At 29.9% G+C, this 12,807-nt stretch overlaps 1 protein-coding gene across 4 annotated transcripts in view; it reads right to left on the bottom strand.

The window, feature by feature from the left end:
• Window positions 1-12,807, bottom strand: part of fra (neogenin protein frazzled) — a 223,663-nt gene that overhangs the window by 135,234 nt on the left and 75,622 nt on the right. For all 4 annotated transcript variants that reach the window (XM_075362193.1, XM_075362192.1, XM_075362195.1 and 1 more), the window contains exons 9-11: window positions 12,641-12,756; window positions 7,917-8,181; window positions 5,085-5,379 (exon numbers count right to left, since the gene is read on the bottom strand). In XM_075362193.1, coding sequence (XP_075218308.1) covers window positions 5,085-5,379; window positions 7,917-8,181; window positions 12,641-12,756 — 676 coding nt within the window. The remainder of the gene's footprint in view (window positions 1-5,084; window positions 5,380-7,916; window positions 8,182-12,640; window positions 12,757-12,807) is intronic.

Raw genomic sequence — 12,807 nt, 5'->3', positions numbered from 1 at the left:
CGAAGAAGGTAAGTGAATAAAATTTGTACTAACTCTGGCTCTTTTAACATATTGATATTAACAAAGTGGAAAACCTTCTGCTCAGCGAATGCTACGAGTGTGCAAAGTTTCATTGGAATTGTTCAGTAAATTCTGAGATTAGCGCGGAGAAAAAACCCAGGAGATTTATTAGTTAATATATAAATATATCCAAGACAAAAGTATAACACAATTTTTCACCAACAATACAGAATTCAATAGTGCCTCTTACCTTATGATTATTTTATTTATTTTTTTAAAATTTAATAGCGCTTTTGAGGATTTCCCTCATTGTCAGTTAATAATTTTTTTTTATTTTAAATTACACATCAAACTCAAAACATAAGATTGTCAACAAAATATAAAAATATGTAGTCAAAAATAAAATATTCCACATGTATGTGTGGCCAACCACACATACAGTACTGTCTTTTAAATGAAAAAAAAGCGATATTAAATGAAAATACAATAAACATAAGGTAAGAGGCACTGTTGAATTCGGTATTGTTAGTGGACAATTGTGTTATACTTTTGTCTTGGACATAATTAGTACAGAAGTGAATATGAACAGACACAATAACAAAAAAATAATTGATTTTGCTAAGTTAATATATATATATATATCAATTCTTTTAATAACCATACTCCTCTGTACCAATACAAATTAATTTATATTTAATAGATCAACCCAAGTACAGAATAACTGAAATAGGATGACACCTTATTACATTACATAAGCAGAAGTGATTTTGTGAACTTAATTCGTATTATCAGCTGCATTATATTTATATATATTTTTTTCTTCAAAAAACATCAAAAACTCGCAATATATAATATCATGTAAGTAATTCAATTTTATTAAAAACTTTTAAATTTAAATTGACTTTATCATACTTTAAAAGTTTATACAAAAATGTTCAAAACTTTTATTTAAATTAAAAATTTTAAATTATAATCAAAACAAGATGTAAAATATAAAATTGTTTAAAAATTATAAAGATTAATTAAAATTAAGTTAAAAAATTAAAATGTAAAAATTTTTACATATATGAACAATATGACGTTAGTATAAACAAATAAATTAAACTTAAAATAAATAAATAGATAAAAATCAAAAACTTAGTAAAGTAAAATTATATGCTACTCAATTCACTGATTTTACTTTACTAACCAGATTGGAAGATCAATTACTCAACATTATTATCAAAACAGATAGTGGTGTTATTTACCACAGCCTTTACATTGGGTTTTCTTTGTCATCTATATTATTTGAGGTTTACTTACAGAATTTGAAGATAAGATAGTTTACGGGATAACACATAAACATGATATTTTAATGTAGACCAGATACGTTGATGATATCTTTGTAGTCTATAATCTGGTGATAAATGACGAACATTTAATAATCTTGAACAAGTTAAACTAATACTGTAATGATTTGAAATTTACGCTTGAAATTGATAACAATAGAAAAACACATTATTCAGATGTTAGTACTGAGTTTAGTAAGAATAATCCGTGTATAACTTCAGTATATAGGAAACCAACATCTACAAAACCACTATACACAGAGCTTCAAATCATCCATGGTCACATAAGATCAGTACTTATACAAATATGGTAAATAGAGCAATTAATTACACGCAACATAACGTAAATAGAAATGAATTAAATAAAGAATTAAATATTATAAAACAGATTGGTAGACAATATTTATAATAAACAAATGGCAAAAATTAAAAATAACACAAATTTAATACCAATAAATAACACACAAAAAATTGACAATGTATATTTAAAATATGTATATACTGATAAAATAGTTGAACACATTATAATGGTTTATGATAAGTTTAAACCTGTATATTAGATGAATACACATAATAAAACACCTAATAACTAATAAGTGTAATAATACTTCTGATGTATATAATTTGAGTGGTACTTATAAAATTGAATGTAATGATTGTGACCATATTTATAATGGTAAGACCACTAGATCTTTTAAAATCAGATTCATGAAACATTTTAGAAGTCATAAAAAAGGTAAACTGGGTTTTTTGAATGTATCAGATCATTTGATTAAAAACAAGAACACAATGTCAGATAATCAAACAGACTTAAAAATATTAGAAATTTAAAAAAATGCAATATGGATAGGATAATAAGGGTTTTGGCATTTTAGAAATGTATTATATAAACAGAAAAATAAATTTAATATGATCAACCTTCAGAGTATGACGATGACTGTATTATTAAGACTGTGGTAGATTGCACCACAATCTGTTTTCATAATAATATTGAGTAATTGATCTTCCAATCTGATTAGTAAAGTAAATTCAGTGAAACAGTTAGCATATAATTTTACTTTACTAAGTTTTTGATTTTACTTAAAAGTTTTAATTTTTAACTTTATCTTTATTTTAATTTTAATTTATTTGTTTACATTGATTGTTCATATATGTGAAAATTTGTACAGCTTAATTCTTTACCTTAATTTTAATATCAATTTTAATTAATTAATTAAATATAATTTTTAAACATGATTATAATTTTTAATTTTTGTATAAACTTTTAAGTATGATAAAGTAAATTTAAATTTAATTAAAAAATTTTTAATAAAATTATATTAGTTAAAAAAAAATTTAACAAAATATAAATGATATGATATTATGTTATGTGAGTTTATGATGTTTTTAGAAATAAATAAATAAATATATATATATATATATAATGCAGCTGATGATGCAAATTTAGTTCGCAAAAGCGCTTCTGCTTATGGAATGAAATAAGGTAAGTCATCCTATTTCAATTATTTTATACTTGGGTTGATCTATTAAATATAAATTAATATATATATATATATATATATATATATATATACGAGGTGCTACCCAAAAGTTCGGGGAATTTTACCATAAAAATAAAATAGCTTACCATAACTTATAATTTCCCCTGTCTCCTTCAAAGTAATCCCCTTGGGCATTGATACAGTGATCCCAGCGTTTTTCCCATGATTCCATGCATCCCTGGAAGGTCTGAAGGTGTAAGTGTTCGAAGCACGTTCTGTGTTTCTTCCTGAATCTCCTCAATTGTGTTAAAACGACGGCCTTTCAATTGAAATTTTATTTTCGGAAAGAGAAAAAAGTTGCACGGGGCAAGGTCAGGCGAATAGGGTGGATGGGGAATCACTACCATCTTTTTGGAAGCCAAGAAATTCCGAACGGCTAGTGATGTGTGCGCGGGCGTGTTGTCATGGTGCAGAACCCAGCTGTTGTTACCCTACAGATCTGAACATTTGCGCCCAATGCTTTCACGTAACCGCTTCAAAATTTCACAATAGAACATCCCATTGACAGTTTGACTAAGAGGAAGAAATTCCTTATGGATAACGTCTTTGATGTCGAAAAAAACAATCAACATGGACTTCACGTTGCTGCAAACTTGGCGTGCATTTTTTGGCCGCAGTGAACTTGGCGACTTCCACTGTGACGACTGCTGCTTAGTTGTACACCCATGTCTCATCACCGGTTATGATGTTGGAGATGAAGTTAGGGTCATCTCTTGCTGAATTTTTCAATTCACTACAGACAGCTACACGATTTTGTTTCTGGTCACTGTTCAGCAATCTCAGTACGAATTTTGGACCCATATGACGTTTGTACGAATGCACACACATCATGGATTGTTTGTCTACGAACTGCAACAATAGCCTCTCCCACTTTCGCGATGTTTTCCGGTGTTGCGCTTGTTGATGGTCTTCCTGAACGCTCATCATCATCGACTGTTGTTCGTCCATCTTTGAATCGTTTGTACCACAAAAAGTTTTACTTTTACTCATAGCATTGTGACAAAATGCTTCCACAAGCATGCGATGGGTTTCTGCACCAGTTTTTTTTAGCATGAAGCAAAATTTTATGCAGGTTCTTTGCTCTTTAAAATCTGCCATTTAGAACTTCGCCAAAGCAGTAAAACACAACGTTACACAACCGCACGAAAGTCAACAATGCAGCCTCTCACTGTCACAGCTGTTGTAACACTGATTCACAAAGAGTACTGTTAGCCACATCTAGCGGCAGCAGGTCGTACTAGCTATGGTTCGCGCACAAAATTCAAATTCCCCGAACTTTTGGGTAGCACCTCGTATATATACATACATTATTTCAATTACTTGTAATTATAATATTATTTTATACTTTATCTTGATTAAATGGATTTTTTAAAGATTTAGAAAATCAGTCGGCATGTGCACAGTTGGTGTGAGACATATCACACCAACTGTAGTTCAGGAGTGCATTCTACAGGTCAAAATAAAGAAAAAATTTCATTTAAATAAAGGTCCAAAAACACATAATTTTCATATCAGTTTGCAAAACATCTCATCCTGAATCTATTTTAAAGTTAAAAGTGATGCTATACTAAAATTGTTGAGACACAAATTAGTGGAACAAAATTAAATAATTTTATATAATGTTTGACATTAATAAAAACTGGGTCCCAGAACTGTATATTCAGTAGTCTCTAAGAAAATTGTTTTAAAGCTATCCCCAAAAAACTAGAGTAACATACTTTTTTTAGGTTTGATGTAAATTAACTTTGGTAAATTTTTAATAAACAAATAAAATGTGACAACAAAATCTGTGAAAGAAAATCTAATTCTCAGAGAAATGATGTGACTTATCTCAGTTAAAAACAAATGCAAGTTTATGAAATTTTACTTTAAAACAAAACTTCCCAAAACATGGTAGTAAATGTTAATTCTTAACTGAACCTAAAATCATCAATACTACTAACATTTAACAGTTTTTAATAAAAATATCAGAAACAATGTATAAGAAGAGAATCTAATATCAGATACTTAAATCAACATTTTTAAATTATTTTTGTTTTCTTTACTTGCAAACACTCCATGTAAAATATACAGCAATACAACACTTACATGACATCTTAGTTTCATCACTTAATAGTAAAATAAAAGTTAATTCTAAACATCTACTCAAAGCATCAAACTAACTACCTACTGAAATTAATTAAATACTTATTAATGAAAATAAACTATAGATTACCTCAATATAATAAAGCTTATATCTTTGGATTTTACTATCGCCTTTGTTAACCGTAGGTGGTTCCCATTGCACCAAGATTGAATTTGGTGAAACTGGGATGGCTCTGATTTTTGTTGGAGGTCCAGGAACATTGTTGTGATCTTCTGATTTAGTCCTGATCAAAATTGGTTTGGAACTACCACCAGGGCCCTGATTGTTATAGGCAACTACCCTTAGATGGTAACTGCGATCTGGCTGTAACCCCTGAATATTTACTTCTTCTAGACTGGAACGTGACGTGTTAACTACACGTTCTCTGCAAAAGTAATACAGCAATTCATTAATAAAATAACTAAAAAATTGTAAATGTAAAACTCAAAAACTGGCTTTTGTATTCAGCCAAAAGTAAACACAAAAGCTGCTTACTTTACTGTAAAAGGTACAAATATTATTTTTCAAAATTTCACAACTGAATAACTTAAAACACATTTTTATAATTTTAATAAAATAAAAAAATGTTTATTTTTATGTTATAAGAATCTACAACTGTAAATTTAAATTGTAAAATAATTATTTATATGTAGTTAAAGAATTACTAAAATATATATATATATATATATATATATATATATATATATATATATACAAATAAAAAACAAAACATAAAAGGAAATACACTTGCAAAGCATTAAAGCAATATATTACATCCATATAAAATAAAACATAAACTGCAAAATAAAAACAATTCAACCTCACAGAATCAAAAAAAATCTGCTTATTTTTTTTCTCAAAAAGTTACTCTTTTAATATAACCCACACCAAAACAAATGTAAAAGAAATCATAGTGGATGTTGAAGATAGTATTAAATACACACAAAAAAAAGAAGAAAATGCTGTAAATATAAGGGTTATTAATCAAATCTGCAGTCAGTAAAAGTATTGGCATTTGCAAACTACAACTGGCAGGGGAAAAAAGGTTTATGAAGTTAAAAGCCAATAAGGGAAGTATTTTTGTGTTTCTGGATAAAAGTTATAATAATTGGCTTTGTAAACGATACAAGACTATAAATTAAAGTTAATAACAACTGCTGACCCAGTTCTATTTGAAACTTAATAAATTATTATCGGTTGCGATTTACTCTTGACAAATTTTTGTATTATAATGTAATATTCCACCATTGTCAGTTCACTGGGATAAATAGTCACTGTTTTCATCAACTTTGTATCACTATCAAAATGTTTTCTTCACAAAACTGTTTCAATTCAGTAAACTGATGATAGTCACTGGGGTGGGGGAGGTCATGTCTTTCGTTTGCTATCATAAAAAGTTAGGAATTCATCCCTGTCCTTTATTTAACTGTTAAAAACTTACAGCACAGCACTCATACGGTTTTTTGTATGTTCTTCATAAGACTTCAAGGAAACCATCTAAAAAATGCTTTCTGTATTCAAGATGAACAGTGATGATTTCACTGACAACTGTGGTACACAAATGAAAAATTTCCATCCAACTAAATGATGAAACTTACATGTTATTTGATGAAACTAATTTCATACAATGTGATACAATGATCCTGTTTGATGAATTCATGACACAACACATTAAATCATTCGTAATGACAGACAAATAACCGGTTTGTTTATCATCATGAACGTTCTCTCTCCAACGTTAAAATTTTTACATCATCAGTGTATTGATGATTCATCCGTCACATCTCTGTAAACTTCTTTGATTTGATCATGACTATTATATGGTTGAATATTTCTTACATTAAGAAATCGTGTCACAGATTTCAGTACATGTGCAGCAGCATTCTCTATTTTCTTATCCATTTTAAACATGTACAGAGACAATATAAGTGTAAAAAACCCACAATGAGAACTTGTACGACTAAACAGATACATGGCCAAGACCAACCGAATAGACGTGCAAGCTAACTGTACAGTTAAGGATGCAGGAATGGATATATTACTTTTCATATGACCTTGTGTATTGCACTAGTCAGATATTACCCAATGATAGTTCGTAATTCTTCTAACCTACAACCGAATAAAACATTTTATCTTGAAAGCAAAGACAGTCAAGTAATTTCTCTTAAAAGCAGAAAATAATCATTTCTTTTTATTTAAAATAAGGTCTAATGAAATAATGTACTTTTTAAAATATTTTCAAAGTGAATTAGAAAAATACTCCAGGATCATATAACCTGAACTTTAAGTGAGCGTGATTATGTTTTTAAAACAGAGTAACAGAAAAGCACATGCAATAAAGATGACAGCATTTAGGGTCTAATCGATGAATTCCTGTTTTCTTCATCCATGTATAAAGAGTAGTGAGTAGATTGTACATTTTCATTTATATTGATAGAAATCAATGACATCTTTATCAACTTCAGATGTAAAAATTTCTCACAGCCATCTATCTTTACATTTAAAAACTGTTTATGCTTTACCCTTAATCTTTAAGGATTTATTTTAACAAACAGAATAATAATATAATCATGAAAAATAAGAGACAGTATGTACAAATGGTTGACAGAATAAAAACTGAAAGGAAGCTATAAATTCCAAGTTGGTTCCGGTGTGATGAAAAAGTACAAAGTGGCACTATGCAAATATGTAACAACTTTTATTAAATAACTGACATTCTGATATCACAAGTAAAGATTCTGGACAACGAGGAGAACATTATTTAAACAAGTAGATAAAATATATTATTATAGTATGGGAGCGATCCACTTTTTATTACATTTTATCTGGAATTGAGCTATATTCATTCTTTCATTCTCTAACATCTTAATAAGCTATATTTAAACAGCTTTAATAAGTTATATCTCAAAGCCAAGTATTTACCTTACTGAACCATCTGGACTGTAGAACACTGCATAAGAAATTATCTCTCCATGTGGATACTCAGGGGGCTTCCACCTCAGAGTAATAAATCTAGCCCCAGTGATAACAGCTTCCAAATCTTGTGGAGCCGATGGAACTCTTATTCCTTCAGGTTTGCCAACAGCTTCTGTTCCTGCAGGGAAAGGATTATGAGGAGATAGAGAGGAGGCTAGGGTGTTTGTGTTCAGATTTTGACCGGATTCACTGTTGCTATCTGAATCTGTACCTATTTTCATTCATTTTTAATGAAAATAAGTTTTCAACACATTATTTGACATCAGTTTTTAAAATTTAAAATTATAATTCATAAACAAATCACATGCCATAAAATAAATAACAAATAATAATAATACAAGAAAAAGATTAAAAAAAAACAATCAGGAAAAGAGGAAATAATTGAAAAGGAACAAAAAAAGAATAATAAAAATAAATAAAAAAAAAGAATTGCTATTTTCAAAACACACAGTCACAAATAAATACAAATGGAGGGGACCACTATCCCATTTAATAAATAATTAAACAAAAAATGCAGAAATAAAAATTATATAACATAAAACACGAAGCTTTTAAAACATATAAGTTTAAATTAGAACACTAAATTAACTTCAATAACAATGAAAGAGTAGATGGAAATAGTTCAAAAAAATAAGCTTTAGATTCAGAAGTCACCAAAATCTATCAAAAATCTCATCAAAAATATGACATTTTTATTGCTGCACCAAAATTCTTCAACTCTCAGACTGACTTATCTCTTATAGTCTTTCTTTCAACAAACACTCTTTGTATTGTTTATTCATTATTTAACAAGAAAAATGAGGTCTTATCTAGCTATTCAAGCTGATCACAACTAGATTTAAACCTAACTGATAGATTGTCATTTAAGAGATAAAGTAGTCATTGATTCACACTTTAATTAGTCTGCATTGACAGAATGATTATCAGCAAGCAAATTAAAATGAAAGTATTCAAAACTCTCTCAACAATTTGATTTTCTTATATAGCAACTTTTTTTTTCTGATAAAAGATGTCTTTCTGCAAGTAATAGTTCTTTTTTCTCTTTCACTTCTAATCAGGAAAAACTTCCTTTCCTGATGGTAATATCTTTCAAAAGTTAAATATGCTCAAATTTCACACCAACTATTTCACCCTGTTCTGTTTTAAACCTATTCTCATGTATTGAGTTCACCTTACCACTGAAATTTAATTATATTACAATTATTTTTCCATTGTGCCAGTGGCTAACATGAAATGAAAGAAATGCAAAATGTAGATTTTAGCAAAATATTCACAATAAGAATATTATATTTGTGATTACATAAAAATTATCTTCTAATATCTTAAAAATATGTTTCAAGTGCAACATTAAAATGAATATGGCAGATCAGAATAACCTATCCAATGCTATACAGTATTTCCCTGAAAATAAAGACAATAAAACATTACCCTTTTTAAAACTGCTTAATTCTGAAAACAAACTCTACATTAACATGTCATGACAAACTCATAAAGAATTCTGAAAATTACAATAAATTTCTAGAATCAAGACCTTGATAATTATAAACAGCTCTAAGTCAAAGCCAAACAAGTGCTATCAGTGTCTGGCCAAGCTACTTTTAAGATAATTGCTGTATGTATTTTTTTTTAAACATTTATCTAAACTTATAAAAAAATAATATTGCCCGACATATGATCATAAAATACTGAGTTTGTATTTTTTTTGTTTACAAGTTCAGAAAAAAAATCTTTTAGTTATTAAAATCTTTTTGTCAGAAAAACTGAATGAAGTGCTATTTCAATTATACCTATGTAGAAGTAATATGATTTCTAATTTTTTTGGGGAGTTTCAAGCTTAGCAGTAATGGTTTAAGAAGCTCTCTTACCTAATGCTTGTATCACTGTCAATAATATTATGCGAGTTATTACATAAATTTTCACTTTCAGAATCTCTAAAAAAATTACCAAATTAATCTTCCAAAGATTCTTCTACTGGTAAATCTCATAAACAGCTTGGCCCAGCCATTTTAGGTTATAATAAAGTGAGGTATACAAAGTTAGTAAAAATATAAAATCTCAGAAATAACTAAAAATTCTCCAAACAATATAAATAAATATGACATACAACATAACCCTCCTAGCTGAACTTAATAGTATGTTGCTATTGTAATACAGCGTAAAAAATAATCTATATCTATCAATTCAGTCACGTTCTTAATTCAATCTATATAAGTAAAAATGTAAATGTTAGTTTGTTCAAAATCTTAAATCTCCAAAAGTTCTTCACCAATTGCTTTGACATTTTGACAATGTTGCATTCGAATATGTGCGTGTTTTTATATATCTACTATTTATATACCTAAGATTTCACACCTGTGACAGGTAAAAACATGCTTTTTTTGAAAAACATTCCTATCTGTTGGACATAAAAGCAACACATACTATACTAAATATTTTACAATTCCATTTCAATGTTTCCGATATGTGTGTCCACTAAAGACTAAAAACTGGACCGATTTACGCTTGGGGGGAAAAAGGGAAAAATCAGAACAGGGAAAGGGAGAAAAATCAAAAAGGGTAAACACGAAGAAGGAAAAGGAGAAAAAAGAAAAGGGGAAAGAGGAAGGGGAAAAAGAGAAAGAGAAATGGGGAGGAAAAGGGAAAGAAAATAGGAGAAAAGGAAAGAGAATAATATGGTAAAAATTAAAATGGGAAAAGGAAAATGGGAAAAAAGAAAAAGGAAAAGGGGAAAGGGTAAAAAGGAAAGGTAAAATTTTGTGACATTCCGTAATGTTCATTCTGTTAATGTTTAAACAAACTTTCAATTGTGTTCATTTAATCTATATATAGATATATATATATATATACACAGGGTGATTCAAAGAAACGGGAAATTTAAAAAATTAAATAACGTTAATGAAAATTTTTTTTAGAAAATGAATTTTATTTCATGTAATTGTAAAAATGTTGCCATTTTAGGATATATACATTTTAGTTTATTTTTTAAAGATGACATCTTCCAGGTGACCTCCTCTTCTACGTAAACACTCACGAAGTCTCTTCGTTAAATTGTCCATGGTTTGACATAACATCTCAACTGGAATTTCTGCAATTGCTTCTCGGATATTTGCCTTCAGTTCTTCCGTTGTAACAGGTCTACTGTGGAACACTTTGCTTTTAAGGTGACCCCACAAAAAGTAATCGCAAGCTGAGAGATCAGGCGATCTGGGAGGCCATCTAATGTCACCATTTCGTGAAATGACACGTTGTCCAAACAATCGGCGTAAAGCTGCCATCAATATTCGTGCAGTATGTGACGTTGCTCCATCTTGTTGAAACCAGGCTGTGTTAAGAATTAGTGGAAATCTCTTTTGTTGTTCCACAACAAAGGTTTCAAGCACGGCTACGTAACGAGCCGACATCACTGTAATCGCAAGACCGTTGTCATCCTCAAAAAAATAAGGGCCTATAACACCGTAAGATGACATACCACACCACACGGTCACTTTCTGGCTGTGCAACGGACGCTGGTGTAGCTGCGTAGGATTTTCTTGCATCCAGTATCTGAAATTTTGCTTGTTAACAAATCCACTGAGGCGGAAATGTGCTTCGTCTGACATCCACAGTTCATGAACAAACCATTCGTTATCATTTATCTTCTGAAGCATTACATTACAGAATTGTGCTCCCACAACCGCATCGTTCGGTTTCAGTTCCTGGACGATCTGCAACTTGTATGGATGGTATTGCAAGTCCTTCACTAACATTCTTCGAACACTTGAACTATGCAATTGTAAAGATGCTGAGAGACGACGGATTGACCAATGTGGACTTCGTGTGGCAACATCTTGTAAAGCTTGAACATTCTGTGGTGTATGGACGGTTCACTCACGGCCTGGAAGTTTCTTTTTCATTGCTGAACCAGTTTCCTCAAAATTAGATATCCATGTTTTAATTGCATATGCTGATGGAACACAGTCGTGCCGTCCCAGATTAAATGAAGGCAAAATTCTCTACGCGCTCCCTCCACACTGTCACTGTTTTTGTAAAACGCTTTGATAGCAAATGCACGTTGCGCACCACTCCAAGGATCCATGACAACTAAATGGTAGGTTAGGTTAGAGAGGCTGGCGCCACTTATCAAGTGGTACCAATCGCCCATGGCTACCAACACAACTTTCAAAATTTCCCGTTTCTTTGAATTACCCTGAATATATATATATATATAGATGATACATATAGAGCAAAATTGAAAGTATATATATATATATATATATACTCAAATCTAGCAGCAGCGAAGCATTGCCGGATAGAAAAAATACTGGCAATATTCAGTAATTTTCAAAACTATAATTTCAGTTTAAAGATCAGCATGGTATATCAAAACTCTTATAAACTTGAGTTTATAATAATTTATTACTAAACTGACTTCTGAAGGCCTACAAGTGGTAAAAATAATACACTTTTTCCTGATATTAATAAAAATAAATTCCAACAGCCAAATGCCACAGATTCAAGGATCAATTTAAACTGAGTATCACTAATATAAAAAGAATCTCGTAAAATGCAAAACTGAACTGTTTGCAAACTGATATTGATGATGTTATGTTAATCATATTAAGCTGATTGAAAGGAATTAAAAGAAACTAATATTAATTTAAATATTAAATTTAAAAAAGAAGATCTAATACCTGATATGAGCACAGTGAGATGAGATGAAGCTTGAATACTGCCAGCTGCATTACTTGCAACACATTGAAATATTCCTGCATCTTGGGCCATCAATCCCAGAATTTTTAAATTGTTTCTGAAAAACATTAAAACAAACATTGAGCAGTTAACTACAAACACTGAATCT

Source organism: Lycorma delicatula, chromosome 4, assembly GCF_047948215.1.
Source record: "Lycorma delicatula isolate Av1 chromosome 4, ASM4794821v1, whole genome shotgun sequence".
NCBI classification, from domain to species: domain Eukaryota; kingdom Metazoa; phylum Arthropoda; class Insecta; order Hemiptera; family Fulgoridae; genus Lycorma; species Lycorma delicatula.
Note: the sequence above shows the minus strand (reverse complement) of the source record. Positions and strands in the feature narration are given on the sequence as shown.